Consider the following 21,047-nt stretch of genomic DNA (forward strand, 5'->3'; position numbering starts at 1 on the left):
GATCACTTACCAAGTAAACACTAAGAATCTTTAATAAACTTTTTTCCTTTACTTTTCTTACTATAGTAATTAAATTCCTATATTTAATTTACAAAATAACAGCAATGACATCACAGTACATAGGTAGATTTTTTCAAATGAAATAGTAGTACCAAATACAGCATTTCAAAACTCCTTTTAATGATTAGTCACTATGAGAATGATCATTTGAATTTTGTGTTTAAAATTCTTTTATATTCCCACTACATGTGATTTTCTAGATAAAGACAATCTTAATAAAATCCTTATTTTACCCAGAAAAAAAATCTCTTCAGCCCAAAAACAGACAGATTTTAATTCGTAAGTTTTTATTGCCAGGAAATAAATATAAAGGCTAATAACTTACAATTTCAAAGTTGAATTCATTTTTAAATCTAGTGTTGCAATTAAATTCTAGAACCAAAAAGTAAAAAACATGGTTCTTAACCCCAATATGTTCCTAAAAGTTTGAGGAATAAAAAATATCTTTAGGTAACTATGTATTCAAATGATGACTCATAGGTAAATTTTTACAAATCCAACAATACAAAAACATTCATTCATAAAACTTAGGGAAAAATATTCTCAACTATTGCATTTTGTATTTATGGCAATCTAAGACTAATTTACCCAGATTGTGAATTGTGATGTTTTACTTGCTTCCCTTTTGATACACTGATGAGAAAGACCATACAAATATCTTCTTCATTGTAGAAAACTATGATAATCCAATGAATACATTTTTAGCATTATACACATAATAACTTAGAGCTTTTTAATATAGACATACATGGAACCAGAGATTGATCTGGGGGTGAGGGGGTGAATGAAAATAAATCCTAGTCACCACCAACTCAAATTATTTCACTTTTTTACTACCAGCTTTGATAATAGGTTCTTCTATAAACTCTTTACACAGCAGTGCTCCAACACTACTTTCCATACATTTGATGTTTTAACCTCCATTTAATGTCTATTAACTATTTTCAAAGAAAATGTCTGTGTTTGAAAAAAACTTCTCAATGTAACTTTATGTCTTCTTTCCGTAATTATTTTTCCTTTCACTAAGACAGTATGTTTTATCAAAGACCACACTTTAGGTTTATCATGTCAAGGACAAACATAGATGGAGTCTATAACCTGCATCATTTAAAAACATTTTGCAACTGGTATCCTCAACATTTGAAAATGCAAAGTAAATGAAATTAAAATTAGCTTAAGCACATCTAAGATGTTCTGAAGGATATCATAAGCTAACATTATGTAAGTTGACTACTCCAAATTTATTCTTGCAGCCACCTGCACACCGGGTCACAGCACATTGAACATACCTATTTTTCAAATGGCACTCCCTGCAAATACCTGAAAAGTATCACAGCTTAAAAAGCCTCTTGTTTCCTGAAACACTCTTGAACCGTAAGTTTTCATGCCTTCTACTCCTGAATGTAAGGGTAATACAAACGAACCCTGCCAATTTGGCAATGTGGTATTTCTGGATGTGTGCCACGTTAAGCATATGGTTCCAATACCAACAATTTAGAATACCAACCATTTAATTTAGAGTAAAATAATGCTAATTATTTATTTTGTTAAAGAGATTGAAATCTATTACACATGAAAGCGAGATAATATAAGACTTTAAAAGTATATACTTACTGTTTCTTTAATATCCTCTCACGTGTAAAGACCCAAAGGTTTTCAACTTGGAAACAAATGTGAGCTGAAATTCATCTCGCTCGCAGGTATAAAGGATGCTGATTAGCAAACTACCAATTTTAGTGCTAATACGATTCCTTAAGCAGACACAGTCACGGGTCCCAGGTGAAGCAGGCACGGAGGCAGATTGGCCTCGGCCCGCCCCAAGCTCACACATCGAAGGACCACGGGCCGCATGCTGTCGTCGTCAAGGCAACGACCTCACTCCGCCGCCAACCATAGGCACAAAGTCTCCAGAGAGAGATAGGGCCCAGGTAAGAATGCGTCCACGGTAGGCACCGACACCTGTTAAAACCAAGGCTTGTAGAGAAATTAGTTGGGGTGGGAGGGCACCTTTTCCCAGCTCGGAAGGTGCCCAGTCCCTGGATTCTGTGAACCTGCTCTGTACCAGCTAGCCCTGGGCGAAGGCGTTGGCCACCCAGCTGCAAGGGGGTGGGTCTTTACCCTGCGCCAAGCATCCCGTATTCTGATTGGCTGCGCCCTGTCGTCATGAGCTATGATTGGCTTAGCGCCAACCACCCTTCCCCTACACCTGGGCTCCGCCCGGGTTCTGTTCGCTGATGTGCCCGCGGCAGCTTCTGGACACAACTACATTCTCAAGTAAGGAGATACCTTTCTGCCTTCCCCGGGAGACTTGTCCTTGTTAATGAGCCCGGGAGACGATTATGGTGCTCACCGAGAGGGTAAAAGTGATAGTGGTTTGTAGGACTGGGGGAAAAATGGAAAAGGGAGACCATGCAAAGAGCGCGATGAAGCGTTTCCCACAGCTTCCCGGCGGGGGAGGGGAGTAGCCCCCAAAGTCCTTACTAGGGAAGGTTCGGTGTGAGCGTTGTGGCCAGTCTGGGCCAGGTAGGGGATGAGGGTATCAGTCTAGGAGGTGATTAATGGGTGAGTCAAGGTTAAAGTAGGTGGGTGACGACAGGACTGACGTTAGGAGGGACACTGAGGATAACCTAGGCACTGCAGATGAGGGAAATGGAGATAACATGAATGAAATAAATGGGCTAGGAAGGTTGGAGACCTAGAAGAGATGAACAACACTGGCCAATGGCAGCTAAATAGGGTACAGTTGGGGGTTCCGATCTTTAAGCACAGACGATCTCGATCCATATATAACCAGGTAGGATTGGTAGGTCAGAGTCATGCACATGATGAGGTCAAAGAAACAAAGTTTTCCTCGTTTTCAACGAATTTGGAGTTTAGGCCATTCCCCTGCAGTGAGGAGGCCTTCAGAACTGTTATTTTCACATCAAAACATGAAAACTAAACATTTTATAATCATATTTGGTCTCTATCTTGATCCAAAGAAGAGTACTCTGGATAGCAGATATTTATATCCATAGTCAATACTAAGGAATTAATTCCATTTTATATACTAAGAAATAAATGTTTGGTTTATAAATTAAATTTTCATGAGTTTGGTTAGCATGAATTAATCTCCCAGCTTGATTACCATGGTCAAACTGCTTAAAATCTAGTTCCTGAACCTGTAATACTGACCAGACCGGGGACCTGGATATGGAAAGAATGTAATTCTTTGGTCGATCCAAGATACGTTTTAATATAGTAATTAGCTCTGTTCTTTGCTGTAACCAAGTTGGGGTGGGGGCATTCTCAATTTTGTTACCTCTATAGGATATAGGGGCAGATTCCCTTTATAAAGTGGCAAATCCAGGTTTTGGGGGCATGAAACTTGACAAAAATGCAAACATATTTTGCTTTTGCAACTTTACAAAAAGATTCAACAACATAACCATGTTTTCCCTCACCAGAGGACATTTTTTCATTGTTTTTAGAGAGAGAGGAAGGGAGAGAAACATTGATAAGAAAGAGAGGCATTGATTAGTTGCCTCCCTAATGCACCAGGACAGGGCTTGAGAAAACAATTTTTAAAAGAATTGAGTCTGAAAGCCAGCTGTAAAGGAGACAGAGTATTCAAGAATTACACATCCTGGATAAAGTCACTGACATTTTTGCAAAAGAGGTAGCATTATGTAGATGCAGGATTAGGTGGGGGCTTTGTTTTTTGAAACAGGGAAATCTTTGTAGAGAAAAAGAATGGAGACAAAGGCTTTAAAGAGGTAAGAAAAGGGATAATTAATGAAAAACCAAGGACAGTTAGTGAAGAGAAGGTAATAAAGTATAAAAAGGGCTTAGCTTTGAGGAGGGTTAGAGAAGGAGTTTAAAGAAAAACTGAGAAGGTGTTGGGCAGACACTTCAGCTGGCCTAGATCTTCTCAGTAAAATAATTTTTGTATAAAATATAACAGTGAGATTAAGTCTTAAGATTTAAAGGCAGAAATTCCTTGAAATAGGTAGCTATGAGAGAAGTCATTTTCATATCAAAGGAATTCAAAATAGTAAATGTGCCCACTTGAAACGAGCTGGCTCTGTTTCATGGGACTTGGCATCCGCAAGGGCAATAGAGAAAACAGATAGTACGTAAGATAACTCTTAGAGAATTTGTAGCACAGATTAAAACAAGGAGTTAAGAGATCAAGGATGAAGAAGAAAGCACCACTGCCCTGGCTGGGTAGCTCAGTTGGTTAGAGCATCACTCCAATACGCCAAGGTTGTGTGTTCAATCCCTGGTCAAGGCACATACAAGAATCAACCAACAAATGCATAAACAAGTGGAAAAACAAATTGATGTTTCTTTCTCTCTCTAAAATCAATAAAAATAAAAAATAAAGACAGCACCATGGAAATGGTTTGCCATTAGTTCCAGCTGGATAGGAAGACAAATGTTCACAGAAGTTAGCAAATAAACTGAAAATACAGGGGCACTGAGGGAGAGAAGGTCATCACAGGCATGAAGAATAAAAGGAGTGAAATAGGAGAAAACATTAGTCAAAGGAATCACTTGTGAATTTAAGATCTTAGAAAAGGCACTGTCTTCATCAACTGGATTCAGAGCTGTATCTCTGAGTGTTACTCAATAAAAGTTGGGACTAACATCAGGAGCAAAATTGGAACCTCCCCTTTGGATTTGGGAAAACAGTAAGAATGTAATATCATGCAATTCTGTGGTTAAGACATGTTACCTCCATAATCCCTATGAAGCTGCTGATAAAGGTTTCTTACCCACCAGATTTTTAAAGTGTAAGAAAACTCCTTCCTTAAAATGGCAACAAAGTTCTCAGTAATCAAGGTTATTATTGACCTTGGCCACCAAAAGCTATGTCAAGTCCTCTTGGTGGGAGGCTGCCAGGGTTTTGCATGAAAGCTCTAAATGACTTAACAACCAAACAACAACATGCTTCTCCTCCACTCCCACCCTGCTGTAGTTCCTCAACGATGATTTTTGTGTGTTTGCTTAATAAAGTTGTAGCTGAAAAAATCTTAGAAATGGCACAAAATGATCACCTCTAAGTTCTAAAGGGTGGAATGTTTGACTGTTCCTTTGGGCACCTGAAGTTTAGTGAAAAATGTCACGGAAATTAAGTTTAAAAAAACTGTGAAGGTGACAAAATGAAAAGTCATGAGCTTTTCATGAAAAAGCATGGACAGCAGGGAAAGAGTTTGAGAGGGACATTATAATACAATCTAAAAATCTAAAGAAAATAGTATGGGAATGCATGAAGTTGGCAACAGGAGAGGAAAGCTTGAGAGATGGTAAAGAATTAAAGGTTAGAAGAGACTAAGGATCATACGACCCATCAATTCCACTCCTAAGTGTATACTGAAGAAAAATGAAAACTTAATATTCATATAAAAACTTGTATGTGAATGTTCATAGCAGCATTGATCTCCATAATAGCCAAAAAGTGGAACTCAAAATGTTCATCAACTGATAAATGGGTAAATTTTGGTATATCCATGCAATGAAATACTACTCGGCCACAAAAAGGAATGAGATGAACCATGAACATTATGCTAAGTGAAAGAAGCCAGACACAAAAAGCCACCTATTATATGATTCCACTATATAAAGTGTCCAGCACAGGCAAATCACAGAAGTAAGGTTAGTGGTTACTAGGGACTGTGGGGAAGATGGGGATGAGAAGTGACTACTAATGGGTACAGGATTTCTTTTTAGGATGAAAATGTTCTGAAATTAGTGATAGTTACACAACTTTTTTAGTAAATACACTGAAAACCACTGAATTGTACACTTTAAAAGGATGGATTTTATGTATGTGAATTATGTCATTTATAAAATAGACTGCAGAGGATATGAAATTTGTTGCCTCCCCAGAAATCTGCCTTTTTAAATAAATTTATTTTAGCGTAGTTGGCCTAATTCTCTTCCTCACATTAGCAGTCACCTGTTAAATGGCTCTGGCAACAATCATTTTCCACGTATCTTAGTATCCCTAAATAATGTGTTTGGATGTTTTGTTGGGGAGCGGTCAAAAACCTCACTTAGGTCCCGTTAGATTGATTAGTCATGAATTTTTGGCATCACTTTGAGTCACCAAGTGAATAAAATCTTCAGAAGGGCATAAGATCTTCAGAATGCAAAAACTAAGATTCTTTTCAGTACAGTATATAGAGCATACAGGTGTGAATACACTCCACCATTCCATTAAGAATATGGACTGACTCATTTTAAAGTTCTGGTTCTTTGATGGAAGGACACTTGCCATAGAAAAGTAATTCTATTCTCAATCTGTCAGTTGATTCAATGACATCATTACATTTTAAGGAGATTAAGACAACTGGAATTTGGAAACCTAAGTACAACATACCACTTATTTTACCAAGTTCACCATACACTGTTTTGATCTATTGGTCACAAACATCTGTATCATAATGGTGTGAACCTGGGAGTCCATCTCTTAAATGATAAAAATAGTATACATTCTATTTGCACTGGCAACAAGCCTTACCATCTTATAAAACTCTCCCTTAACATTCCATCTCTTTCTAGCTTCTACCAGATTCCTGTTAATCTTCATAGCAAAACTCAGGAAAAAAAATGTGTTCATTTCTTACCTCCCATTCTCTTGGGCTTCCACCCTTATCACCTCACTGAAATAGTTCTTCACCAAGTCATTATAACCTACATCCCACCAAAGCCATCTGCAGCAGAGGTAACTAGTTACAATAAGCTGGCTCTTCTTTTCCTGTGTGCGGCTTGTTTCTTTTGTGCAATCTTTGTTGCGGTTAGGAATGGTCATGTGACTGAATTCAAGCCAATGGAATATGACATGTGCACCATTTCCATTTTATGTATACCATAAAAATCTCCCTTCAAGTTCCTCTATGGTCCTTTTCCCTTTCAGTTAGCTGCAGTGGGGATAACTACAGTGTGATCTTGTAGACTGAAGTTGGTAGAAACTATCTGTGTCCCTAAATAAGTGGGGAAGGGCCATACCACTGACCTCTTCATTACCACTTTTATTTTTATGAGGGGTAAATGAACTATTGTGTTTGAGCCATCAGACATCTTGAGGTCTATTTATTGTAGCAATTAGCACACCCAAATTAATTTACTACCTTATTTGACCTCTCAATGGCATCTGAATCTACTACCTAGTTCCTTTTGTGATAAACTCTTGAAACTTAGCTTTCCGTAACACCAATTTGGTCCGATTTTGTTTCCCTCAGTTTTCTGTTTGTTTTGCATCCCTGTACTAGAACTCAAATTTTGGGAATATCTGAAGGCTCAGTACTCAGCCTCTTCTCTGTACACTTTACTTTCTCCCTGGAGGATCTCATCTAATCCAATAGTTGCAAAGGTGAATATGGGCAACTCACAGCACTGAGCTTTCCTCAGAATCCCAAAATCATACCATGTGACATTCATTCTTGGACATCCAATTGGCATAGGAAACAATATAGCTAATGAAGTAAACTGTTGATCTTCCGGCCATAATCCACTCCCGCATCAAAATCACAGGAATCCCTTAACTATTATCTTTCCCTCACATTCAAATCCAATACATAAAAGTCTTGTGGGTTCTACCTCCAAAATAAATCTTACTAGCTAACCATTTATCACCATCTTCACTGCTACAACTCTAACCCAAGCCACCATCACCATTAGCTGGCATCTTTCACCCTGACAGGCCCCTCACTGATTCAGGTTACATCACTTCTCTGTTCAGATCCCTGCAACCCCAGTACAAGAGTAAAATCCAAACCACAAGGCCCCCCTCTAATTAGCTCTTACCTACCTCTTGCTATCATCTGTTTATACTGTTGTGGCCACACTGGCTGTTTTGCCCTTGAATACAGTAAACTTTCCAAAGGATCGCTGCCATCTGTCCTTCCTTCTTTTTGGAATGTTCTTCCTCCAGATTTCAGGACTGCCTTCTCTTCATTTCAGACATCAAATGCACGTCTTCATAGAGGCCTTTCCTTACTACCCCGATAATGATTAACAGTCCCATCTCCAGTCACTGTTGTAATCTCTACCTCAACTAGTTCTGCCCATTATCCACGTGATCTTGGAAAGTAGCTAATCCCACAGTGCTTGAGTTAACCCTTCTGTAAAACTAGTACTCCTCCTCAAAGGACTGCTGTTAGAACTAAGTTGTGTTGTACTCAGGACTAATCAGGACTGGTATTACTTATTTACATATTTGTTGCCTCCTTCCCTAAAAAAAAAAAAAAAGCAACAAAAAACAAGTTTCCTGACAGTAGGCTGTACCCTCTGTATTGCCAGCCATCATCTAGGAAGGTTTCTGGCTGATATTAGGTGCTAATAAATATTCACTAGAATACTATACAAGTCTTTGTCACTTAATACATATTTGTTACATAAATGCTTTGAAACGTCACTCTGAGTCATTTCTGATGTCACCGCCATTCATTGAAGTACTTCTCACATCTATTTGCTATATCAAAGTCACTGTCTTCAGCACATGTGCCAGGCAGTTTTGGTTTTTACCTATCCAAGCTTTAGTTCATTTCTTAAGTTTTGTTTTTTCTTTTTAACTTAGGTTCATCAAAAATATAACATGTAAAATGACAGGACCTCAAAAACTTTTTTCTTAATTCAAAGACTCACAGTATTTGACAGGTATTTCATTTATTTCAAGTCTCTCCTCTCTTATTTATGACTGCACCTTCCGAATGTAGTTGCTGATTAAGGGAACATTAATTTTAGGCCTGCTAATGCTGGAGGTTATTTTACAATTTTCTAAAATAAATCCAGGAAAAACATGGTTTGCACTTAACTTTCTGATATTTAAAAACTCATTTTTCTAAAAGTAACTCATCCTTTAAAGCAGATCAACTTTTAGCTAATCCAGTATTTCAAATCATTTCATACTAGTGTGGCATAGCCTTTCTAAGCCTTAGTCTCTTTGGAGGTAGACTACATAACTATATTTAGCTTGCCAAAATTTTAAATCAGATGTAAAGCTACCAGCAGTGATTCACAGTCCTCAAATATTGCAAAGTCATTTTACAGATAAAAACAAGAATAAAGATAACTATTTGTTGTTTACACTATTTTCAAGTAGAAGTATCTGCTTGTCATGGACTTCTTTATGCTAACTATCCAGAACTTGAGTCATTCTCAGTTCAAGATACCTCCTAAATTCAGCTGCCAAAGAATAAACTAAACCTATTCCCTCCCTCATGTAACTACAGCAAGTCTATCCATTTTCCTGCTTTCTTCTTTATCCCATCTATCTTCTACAAGGTTATCACTCCAATGCTGCATTTTTAATGGTTTCCTCTCGCAATTAGAAGAAAACCCAAATTAACTACATCCTTACCCTAGCAGATTTTATAGTGTAGTCCCTATCTCTCCTACCCCACCACTTAAAATATTTTCCACCCCTTGACCCAACTCCACATACTCTAGCCCATCATTACCCTTCAAGGTTTTCTCTTACAGGTTTTACAAGGGGACTCCCCAAAAACAATTTATGAAATATTTGAGTATTTATTCTTCTGCCACCTTCAAGGTACTCTATTTAATGCAATACACCTATCAAGACTTTTTTCCACTGCCCAATTGAGTTCGTCAGTTTCAATGACTTTTAGTGCTGCTGCTGCTTTTTTGTTTCACCTCTTCCACATCAGCAAAATGTTTCCCTTGGAGGGTTTCTTTCATTGGGGAAGCAAAAAACCCCAAAAAATCACTCCAGGGGAAATCAGGTGAATAGAGGGTGGGACATGGGGGTCATGCCATTTTTGGTCAGAAACTGCTAAACTCTCAGCTCAGTGTGGGCAGGGACACTCGTAAAACACCCAATCGTGAAAAGGGTAAGTGTGCTGTCTTCAAAATAATCTCACTGAAGCCCAAAGTAGCCTCCACAATGCCAGCTGGTACAGATACAGATGGGTTCCTACAACACTCACCTAGTGGGGAAGCTTGTACAAGAAGCCTGCCCTCCAGAAGGTAATATTTTTTTCCCCCTCGAGTCCCACCTCATACATTAGCTAGTCCTTTGAAAGGAGCACTCCCCAGTTCCCTATCAATTCTACATTCTGCCACTGTTACTTTGTATTATCTTCTCTCCACAGCATTTACAAATACTTGTACAATGAAAGAAACACACATGCCAAGGTATTTATAGGGACCATCCATAAGTTAGATTGTGGGAGTTGTCTTTCAATTATCTGTGTTCCTTAGATTTTTATTTAAAGATTTTATTTATGTATTTATTTATTTATTTAGAGAGGGAGGGAGGGAGGGAGAGAGAGAGACACACACACACACATCAATGTGTGGTTGCCTCTCACATGGCCTGCACTGGGGCCCTGAAGTGCAACCCAGGCATGTGCCTTGACTGGGCATTGAGCTGGCGATCCTTTGGTTCACAGCCCAAGCTCAATCACCAGCCAGGGCTGTTCCTTAGATTTTTAATACCACCACTCTAGTATTGGATTGGCCAAAAAATTCATTTTGTTTTTCCCATACGATGGCTCTAGTAGTGCTTAGTTTTTCTTTCACTTCACTTGAAGTAATTGTTAAAGAGTGTATTTTAACAGCTGTTATATCAGCAGCTGTTAAACTTAGCAAAACTGGTGAAGTTTTGTGCAGCCACTTTAACATTGAAGATGGAAGAAGATATGCAACGTTTTCGGCGTATTATGCTTTATTATGTCAAGGAAGGTAAAACAACCGAAATGCAAATAAAATATCTCTGCAGTGTATGGAGAAGGTGCTGTGATTGATCAAATGTGTCAAGAGTGGTTTGCTCAGTTTCTTGCTACTATTGACATTTTGGCCAAATAATTCTTTGCTGTGGGGCTGTTGTATGTGTTGGAAGATGAGCAGCAGCACCCCAGCTCTACCCACTAGAAGCCGATAGTGGAAGATAGCCAACATACTCAAAACATCCAAATTAGTACTTATTGGTGTAAATGAAAAATTGTCTTTTATGGAAAAAACGAAATGGACTTTTTGGCCAACTCAATACAAGTTACTACCATAATTCTAGTATCATAGCCATTGACTGAAATATTGTAGCATCCTTTTACCTGATTTACTCAATTCATTACTGAACTACAGTTTTACTCGTTAGCCAGACATTTCAAAATAAAATTATCTTTCCTCCCCCTACTTGCCAAACCCTTCAACCTGCCATGGCTCCAGGGATAAAGACCAACAAGGCCCTTATTGTTCTGCCCCCCTAGTTACCTTCTTAAATAAGGACCCATTCACTCTCCACAGAGTTCCAGTCTTTTAGCCTGACAGGAGGAAACCTTGTTTATTATTACCAACAGTACCTAGAACACCTAAAACAGTAATTGGCACTTAGGAGCTCAATAGTTAAATGAATTAGATGAACCAGAAGGAGTTAATCACAACAGCATGAACAAGTTTTCTTGCAGCCTGAAAAAAGGATGGGAGACAAATATATTGAGAATAGACCAGACTTCAAACATTTCTAGATTAAATAGGTCAGAAAAACAGAAATGTTCGTTAGAGAGCCAGGTATGCATTAAGTCACTCAGGAAGAGAAAACATCATTTGGACATCCCAATTTTAAATTGTCTAGGACTATAAAAAGGGATATGGCAAAAAAAATTTTAAAAAGATGTGTATGAAACACAGGATAAGTAGATTTGCAATTGAAATAAAAAACAGTAATAACTTATACTTGCTAAAAGCCCACTACATTGTTTTTAGGTGCTTTATGCACTAAACCTTCACAATCACCCAAAGGAGAAAACAGAAGCAAAGAAAAAGGATAATCATTGAATGGTGGAATTGTTGCTCCAGAGTGATCTCCAATGCCCTCCTAACTATTATGTTGTATAGAATCTACTGAATGGACAATATATTGAAGTGAGATAGGGCCAGGCCTAAATGAAACCACCCAGATCAGCACAAATAGGATTGGGAGATAGGGGGGTATTGTTATGGGATGATAAGAGCAAGTACACAAATGGGAGCAGTTAAAATATTGTCACAAAAATGAAAGCATTCTAAGTAGGCAGCCAGTTTTGTCAAAACTCTTAAGAAATCAAGGGCAGGGGGAAATGGGGTAACTATAATTGCACAATAAAAAAAAAAAGGAAAAAAATCAAGGACAAAGGGATCAGTTAATTTGGTAATAGAAGGGTAGCAATCTGTCTTTAAATGTTTAATTCTAAACTTACGTTTATGGTATTTTGTCCAGGATTTGGTAATGCTAAAACCAGACTATCTCCTATTAATTCTGAAATATGTTAAAGTGCACATGCCACATCAGCAGATTTAAGTTTCAATTTGTCAAAAATACCCAGAAGCTTCATTGCTTAGGAATTAACACAATAATGAAAATGATTTTAAACAATTACTCTGCATGACCAACTGAAATCTATCACAAAGGGAAATTTCTTTCATGATGTAATAGGCTGTTCACTTATCCAGTAATTTTCAATAATTTAGAACTCTGGCATCAAATTATTCAAAACAGTCTACTACTAAATAATTAAAAAATACTTATGAACACAGAATAAAAAGAAAAGTCAAGGGTCTTTATTCATCTGTAGTTAAAATATAAATTATGATGAGCAAGTTTTCCTAACTTAAATAAAAATATAAACATCTATCCACTGAATTTCCAATCACTTGCTACAAACACTGTATTATATAGCACAATTGAACCGAAGCATCTTATGTTCTTAAAATATTCAAGTTTTTTGCTTCATATAGATGTCCTGGACCAAATGATAATTTGCTCCTTCAAATTTTGTTTTCAATAGCATGGCATACATATTTTATTCCTTCTAAAAGTTCTTTCACAGCCATAACATTATAAAGTCATTACATTATCATTAAAGTAGAAAGTGAGTTTAATATACATCTATATAAACCTTAAGTCTTACTTCCCCCTAAGGATTTTAAATAATGGTTATTCTGGTTTCTCTCCAGTACAAACTTGAGAAGTCTTTTATGGAAACTTTAGGAAGGATTCAATCCTTTTTAACTAAGAAAAAGCCTCAAATTCTAAAATTATATATACAAGGACCTCATTTTTAAAGTATATATTTATAAGTATAATTAAATGACTATTTTTCCTTTAATACTTTTAGAGCTTGACCAACTTTTTTCAATCTCTGAATCGGGTCTTGTCCATAACTTCGGATAGCCTTAACCCCTCTTCTCCTGTCCTTCTGAAATGTGAGGTAGAAATCCTTTGGAAAACCCAAGATTAAAAAAAAAAAGTATTTAGTAGTCTACTTTAGATTATTCTCTCCTTCCTATTTTTTATTGTTCTAACATTCTTTAATTTGTATACCAGCTATCCAACTGAACTGGGTAGATCTCTTGACAATGTTCAAGTCTTACTTAAATGTTTTACTTTTTATATATCAGATTTCACAAATAAGCAGTTGGTTTTAAAACAATTCCTTATTTTTGCTTAGGATGTGTGAAATGCATTTTGGAACACAAACCTATGGATTAAATTAGGGACGTAGATAAATGCTGCAGACATCAGTAGTTTATTGTTTGTTTAGTCCAAACACATTCAAAATGGAAACTGAAAGAATACTTTCCACCTGAAACAATTAAACTAGATTCTACTAGCATATAATGCTTAACACATTACAGCAATAAAGATGGTAATCCGTTGTCTCCTATACCTACTAAAGCCAAGATGGTAAAGCCAATTTGGTTGCAATAGTGTCATAAGGATAGAATATTACCATCAAAAACAAAACAAAACAAAACAAAAAACCCCAGCAAATAACAGTAAGGGTAGATGAATATTTTTACTCTGGTTCACTGAAAAGGGGACAAAATGTTAAAGGTCCACAGTACGGCAGGTGAACAATCACCATGTAAACTTCTCCATGTGATGTTTTAATGATGTATTTATGGTACGTAAAGACTGAAGCTGAATGGCTCTTTGCTCTAATTTTCTATTACACTTAACATCTGCCATTACTTTTGGTGTCAGAACAGTTTTCATGAGTGGCAGGGCAATATCCTGGATTTGAAATTTTATATATATATGAAATGTGAAGAAATAAAAGAGTAAAGGAAAAATATACTATAAAAAACACTGACAATTAAACCACTCATTTAGAAGTAGTTTGAATAAAAGCTTCAAAACTCAAAATTAATTTTCTACTAAGAACTTCAAGTACTATACATCAGAAAGTGTAAAAAAGTGTCTTAAACAGGAAAAAGAAAAATCCTTAATTAAGCCCCCTCAAATGGAAACTATTAGATATCTGTGTCCCCAAAATATATGCAATAGTGCAAGACTTTTCCTCAAACATGGAAGACCTCATTCAAAGGAAAAAAAGGGAGATTTAATTTCACCTATATTGCCCAGTACATGAAAGACAAAATATGTGCATCATTCGCTAGTTTACTAAGTAGCAAACAGTTTTCATAATTCAAAACCAGTTTGCTCTACTATGTCAAGTGCATTTTTGTTTTTACCAAGACAGAATGGAGAAGTCTTCCATGCTAACAAGCAGCTTTAAGTGGTCACACTTATTTACCCCACTCCTAGCTTGAAACATCAGAAACTGGTATGTACCGAATATTTCAAGCATAAAATTGAACATCCTTTGCCATACTTGTGGTTTATCAGAACTTGCTATAAAGACAGACAATAATCCAGCAGCTACAAACTTTGCTCACAGAATTGTTTAGAGATTCATGTAAAAATAAAAGATGTCGTCCCAGACTTAAATTCAGAGCCACTCGGGTGCTGACATCAGTTCAAGAATTGTGCAAAATGAATGACAGTTCCCTGCCCCCCAAATAGAAAATGCGAACACTTAAGAGCTGCTGTTCTTTTCTCTGAAAATTGCAGTATCCTCACTTCAGGTTTACTTGCCATTTATGGAATCTGACTGCTTTTAAAATGTCACTAAAATGTACATCAAAGTTGACTGACTTTTCCAAGCACCTCTCAAGTGATCGCTTCAACGTTCACATTCATGCTGAGAAAAGTCAACAAAGAGACTTACTCAAATATCTGACTTCCTCCTTCCCTCTCCCTCCCAAACACACAAGACTCCCTCCCACAGAGAACACAAAGTTGTTAACTAAAGAACCAAGTAAATCATATGCTAGTCAATTTTACTAATTTTAAAGATACTGCAATTTTTATACACTTCAATGATTTTCAACATTTTGCAGCTGTTTGGCTTTGCAGCACAGCAATTCATACACTATACTGTACAAAATTACCAGCAAGACTGGAATGATGTATTAATAGAAGGCACCATCATGCTTATTACATTACCAGAGAACAAAAATACAGTAAAGACAATTTTCACTGTACACAGCTTAAAGAAAGGAAAAAGGGGAGGAGGAGTGTGTTGAGCAGCCAGCCATCCCTGTACTGAAGAGGGGCAGGTAGAAAAATCTTAGATATGGAGCCACTAAATCTGGTCTACTATTCAAGACCACAGCATTTGAAGTTCTGATTTTTCTTATTTAGTTCAAACTAAATGATTTCCTTGGGAATATACTTGTAGTCTTGGTTAAGGTTTATGTGTACACACGCTGGTCACAGCAAGCAGATAAAATGCCCTCATCATTCACAAATTATTCTCTACTGGAAAAAAGGATGAAAGATTTTTTTCCCCCTGTTGCCTCCTGTTGCAGATGTCAATGTTAATGAGTTCAGAGTACCCATTAGTGCATTTTGATGAGTGCATAACAAGTTTCTGTTTTTTGGGGGGAGCCAAGAAAAAAGGCAAGATTCTCCAATTGCACTATTTGTGTTTCCAACATTAATAAGCAGAAACAGTAACACTTAAACAAAATGTGCAGCAGAAGATTTCGTTTTTGACTCAAAGGACCTGAATTCAGTTGGGCATGTCCTTTTAAAAAGTTCATTTTGATGAAGATAGTTTAAGATATGGTCATTCCTCAGTCCTTAATTCTCCAAGTCTAGATTTATAAATTAATAATGTGAATCCTGGTGTAAAATTGGGGAAATAATGTCCACCTCAATTTAACTCATAACCAAAAGATGCTTTTCACATCAAAGAAATGATCAAAAAGGCTGTGTCACATTCCAAAGCCAAAAAAAATTAACAAGAATGCAAACACGATGAGTAATGTACCACTGCCAAGACTTTGCGAACAGTGGGGCTTCAGCGACGCTGTCCTGTGAAGCGGCCTTCCATCTGCCCGGTTCCTCTTCCAGAGCCAAGTTTTTGTGCCATGCCACCTCTAGGAGGAGGTCCTCTTCCATCTCGGTCACGCATCATTCCGCCACCTACTATTCCACGTGGACCACCAGGACCTCGATCATTGCGCCTAATATCCCTGCGATCATCACCACCACCTCTAGTTTCTCGCTCTCTTGCAGCTCTTGTTTTTTTCTCTTCCACGTTTAAACGCACTTCCCCTCGAAACATAATTGGCTTTAAAAGGGAAGAAAAAGATTTACATGGGCAGGTTAGAGAGTAATAGTAAAGTATTGCTTTGCACATGTAAATAAGAAAATCCTAATAAATTTAAAACAATCCACACCTCATACTTTGAAACTACTAAGAAATCTTTATTCTTTGCATAAATACCATTTCATAGTGAACTATTTTTAGTTTACCATTAAAAAAGGTTTTCTATGGTTTAAAAATGCACCAGATTAATATTATATACAACAGGAATAATAAAGTCTTGAATTATGCCCTTTAAGTCACTTACTTTTGCAATTAAGATTCTCTGAACTGGTTCAGAGTCATCAAAAACCACAAAACCAAAATTTGGAAGCTTTCCCCCAACACCCTTGGTATTGATGCGAAGTTCCACAACGTTTCCAAAACCTGTGAAAATATACATTATACCAAGGGTTAAATATTTTAACAGAATACTTTGTGGCCTCAATTGTTCAGGATGAATGACCTCAATCTCCTCGATCCATCTCAAAATAAAAGTTGCTAGTGGCTATATCCAACAACGAAGGTACACACTCGTTCACATAAGGCCATTCACCTAAGATGCTAACAAGTACCTAGACTGCTTGTTTTCTTGCCCTTCAGCACCTTTATTACACTTTTCAAAAGAAAAGCTACCTACATAAGTTTTAGAAAGGCAATGATATTTTCTATTCTGACTTATAGTTGCCAAATGAATCCCACCTCCAAATTTAAGGCTGCTTCATCCAGCTCTTTCTTCTAACCTCTAGAGAACCAGGCCAGTCAACACTAAGTATAGTCACTGGGAAACATCTGATATAACCTTCTACTCCCTTATGGTAAGAGATTGGTACCTGGAGATATACAAAGTATATATAGAGATAAATGGTTTAAAAAATTCTTATTCCACCCCCTGGCTGGCATAGCTCAGTGGATTGAGCACAGGTTGTGAACCAAAGTATTGCAGGTTCAATTCCCAGTCAGGGCACATGCCTGGGTTGTAGGCCACAGCCCCCAGCAACCGCACATTGATCTGTCCCCGCCCACTCCCTCCCTCCCCTCTCTAAAAATAAATAAAATCTTTTTAAAAAGTATAAAAAAAGTAAAATCTCAAAACTTATTGAAAAAATTTTTTATTATACTATGAAAAATTATCTGTTTTTCTCCTCTTAATTCTAAGATAAAGCAAAATGAATCACTTACTCATGAAGAACTCTTTTAGTTCATTTTCATCAATATCATGTGGCAAGTTACCAACAAAAAGTTGATGACTATCTGGATAGCGAATTATTCTACGGTTGTCGGATTCATTCTGTTCGATATCCCCTCTGCCTGAGAAAAGGAATAGAATAGAGATTTATTGTGGAAGTACCTTCTCTGTTAGATCTACTCATCTGACTGTATAAAGTCAAGTGTTAGTACTACAAGTATTCCTCCTTAATCAAACTCTTGCTATATTACCCAGGAACCAAATAAACTTCAGATAGTGAAGTATATTTGTACCCAATATTTGTTTAATATTTTGAAATACACAAATTATTTAATCTTTGGTTGAGATGTGAAATTACAGCCAAATCAGTAAACTTAATAGTAATGCTTCATGTATACAGCAATGTATATATGTTAGGGTGTTCATGTATATACATACCAGACACACACAAGTCTTATTTGATCCTCAGTAACACAAGGAACACAGGCATATAAGAAGTGCATTGCCCAAGAAAAATTTGTGTAGCAACTGAATGGCATAAAAGCAGCTCATAATTTAAGGGGGTCTCACTTAAGATCATAAACTCAAATCACTGGAAGACAGGACAAACCCTAGCCTCCATGACTTCTAGTGTAGTAACACATATCTTATACTTTACTTTTGTGGAAAAAGTTACATATTCTAAATTTGATGTATATAATCTTCCCACCTCCTCCCAAAGGCAATCTAAACAGACTTATAAAATTCAAATAGAGGTGCTGCATCTATTAGCTAACAATGCAAACATGGCAACTTACTTAAAACCTTAGAAAATCGAAATAAGAATCAGGGTATGCTTATTGTTTATCTGTGAAGAGATAAGAGTGCTAAAGTAATAGAGTAGGTTATTGCCACGTGGTCTGGAATTCTTAGAACCAGTGACAATAACCAAATACTTGTTTCAAAATTAATGCATGCCTTCAAAATACACATCTCTAGCATGACAACTAATCCTCCCCCTAAAAGTTAGTCGTTTTGCCCCAGAGTGAATTTTAGCAGGTTATTTAAGCCTTTAAGCATTTTGAAAATAGAATTTGGGTATAAAACACATTTTTCAAGTTCAGTCTTTTTCAACTTTTCAAGTATTAAACGCTAAATTCTGAAGGCTACAGGAGGGACCGACTTACCTGGTCTTGGTCCTCTAGGAGGGAAACCAGGTCGTTCTCTAGGTCGCTGTTCACGCACACGAGGTGGCTGAGACTGAACTTCTGGTTTAGCTTCAACTCTGGGCTAAAATACAAGGGGAAAAAGCACATTATAAAATGCAAAGGAAAAACATTATAAAGACATTCCACAGGAGAAAAAAACAACTATCAGAAGTCCCTAACAGGCATATAATGGTAAATTTAAGTTTAGAATGTTTTTAACATAGTGTCCTATGTACATAAAAAATTTTTTATAAAGATATTCTGTACCAATCTAGGACTGTAGGGTAGGTTTTGTTTTCTCACTCAAGGCCATATAACCCACAGTAAGTTTTTTTTTTTTACAACCACATTTTAAAAACAAAGTTACATCTACATTGAAACAGCATAAAAGGTATTCCTACAAAAATCCCAAAACTGCAAGATGAGCCAGACACTCCATGTAAATACATATACAAAAGAAAAGGCCACCTTTTTATTTTAGGAGGACAAGAATGTATGACACATACTTTCTAATTATTTACAATGACATTTTCAGTGTTCCCAATATCTTCAGATTATCTACTATATTATCTACCAAATATTTGTGGTCCAAGGAAAAAACAAAATATATGCACCCTCAAAGGATGCTGAAAACGCTCAGTGGGATAGGAAGAGCATGTCCTCAAGTCAAAAAGCATATAATTTCAGTGCTGCCTTTATGGCTGAGCATCTCTTAAGGACGTCAGCCTGGGCAGTAGCTTAAACTCTTTTGTATTTATATAACAGAAGTATCCTAATTTGCAAGGACAAATTTTAATACAAAAAGTTATGCTTCCTTCAAAAATGACAATTTATTGTAAATGACTTCACACCCTATAACTTCTATCCTTACAGGTTTTAACAGATTCAGCTGACTCTTCCCAATTTCTATTTTCTTCTATGTAGATTCCCTCCTCCAACAAGATGAAGTTGCTTCCCATGTTCTAGAATTTTGCTAGTTAAACCATTTTAATTCTCCAATTTTCTCAGTTATTTATATGTATTTATTCCTACAAGGATCAGTTTATTTGTATACCACCTAAAGAACCAAAACAGTATTGTCAAATATAGATGCCTAGTAGCTACTGATTCACTTAAAATTAATTCCCATCTATAGTTTTCTAACCCGAAAGATGCAGAGAAATGTTCTATGCTTGACAAGGGAACCTAAGTTACAGCCCTGAAGCCACTGCTTATCTACAGCTGCAATTTAATACTGTGAGACAGTTTGACGCATGATGTGATGCCTGAAAAAGGCAGTTATTTAAAAATTTCAACTTGAGGCAGCCTAAAAGCACAACTTAAATATGACTATAAACAGAATTAAAAAATAAATGTACTCTAATAATGTTCTTTAGAAGCTAGTATGCTTAGGAAATTAATAAAAAAAACAAACATACATTTTAATTTAAAAATCTCAGGAAAACTTCAGACTCAATTCAATCCAAATGTTATCAAAGAATTGAGGCACCCTGACTGATTCAAATTGTTTTCAAAACAGAGTACCAAAACAAAACCACAAGTAGCAAAATAGAAAAGTTCTTCATTATCCTTTAAGGACTTCAAAGTGAAACATTTAAATAATTTTTAACACCTTAAAAATAATTCATACTTTAATTTAACAACCGATGTATCTGACGTTGCCAATGCAAGAAACATGAAACCAAAAATCTAACAAAATCCTTTCAATGACTGATTAGTATATGTTAACTAAGCCCACTGTACACTTATAAAATTCTTCAGGCTAAATTTCATGACTCTAACTAGATAAAATAGCTAATATGCCACATATTATTTTAGGGCCTTAAAATTATTTCTACATACCAGAAAGTGTGCTCACATGACAAATCCCACAAACAAAAAGTCAAATGGAATACAAGATAAAAATGTAAGCATCAAATCAAGTCAATAATAGCAGGTAAAACCAAAACTAATAAACACATCCTTCAATTTAACAAAAGCTACTGAGATAAAATAACCAATTTCCAGACAAAATATTCTTTTACCAAGAAATTAACTTACCTACTTCTAAAGTAAAGCCTACCAATACCCTAGAATTACATTTTTCTTTTATTAATAACCTATGCTAAAACTGTCAAGAAAAAGAATACTATGCCACAGTAACAAAATAAAGTTGAGAGGTTTATTAAGTCAAGTGGAAAACCATGA

At 36.4% G+C, this 21,047-nt stretch overlaps 2 protein-coding genes across 8 annotated transcripts in view; both read right to left on the reverse strand.

Moving 5' to 3' along the window:
* The window catches only part of CDKL2 (cyclin dependent kinase like 2), a 36,481-nt gene extending 34,327 nt beyond the window's left edge, over positions 1-2,154 (reverse strand). The window contains exon 1 of the mRNA XM_036022212.1: positions 1,675-2,154. The gene's annotated coding sequence lies outside the window, so the exon portion shown is untranslated. The remainder of the gene's footprint in view (positions 1-1,674) is intronic.
* An 11,397-nt stretch (positions 2,155-13,551) lies between these two features.
* The window catches only part of G3BP2 (G3BP stress granule assembly factor 2), an 82,906-nt gene continuing 75,410 nt past the window's right edge, over positions 13,552-21,047 (reverse strand). For 6 of the 7 annotated variants that reach the window (XM_028508261.2, XM_036022242.1, XM_036022256.1 and 3 more), the window contains 4 exons: positions 18,840-18,942; positions 17,667-17,795; positions 16,753-16,871; positions 13,552-16,469 (listed from right to left, as the gene is read on the reverse strand). In XM_028508261.2, coding sequence (XP_028364062.1) covers positions 16,197-16,469; positions 16,753-16,871; positions 17,667-17,795; positions 18,840-18,942 — 624 coding nt within the window. In that variant the 3' untranslated portion in view covers positions 13,552-16,196. The remainder of the gene's footprint in view (positions 16,470-16,752; positions 16,872-17,666; positions 17,796-18,839; positions 18,943-21,047) is intronic. The other variant, XM_036022263.1, reaches the window with a different exon arrangement.

Source organism: Phyllostomus discolor, chromosome 1 (assembly GCF_004126475.2).
Source record: "Phyllostomus discolor isolate MPI-MPIP mPhyDis1 chromosome 1, mPhyDis1.pri.v3, whole genome shotgun sequence".
In the NCBI taxonomy this organism is placed as follows: domain Eukaryota; kingdom Metazoa; phylum Chordata; class Mammalia; order Chiroptera; family Phyllostomidae; genus Phyllostomus; species Phyllostomus discolor.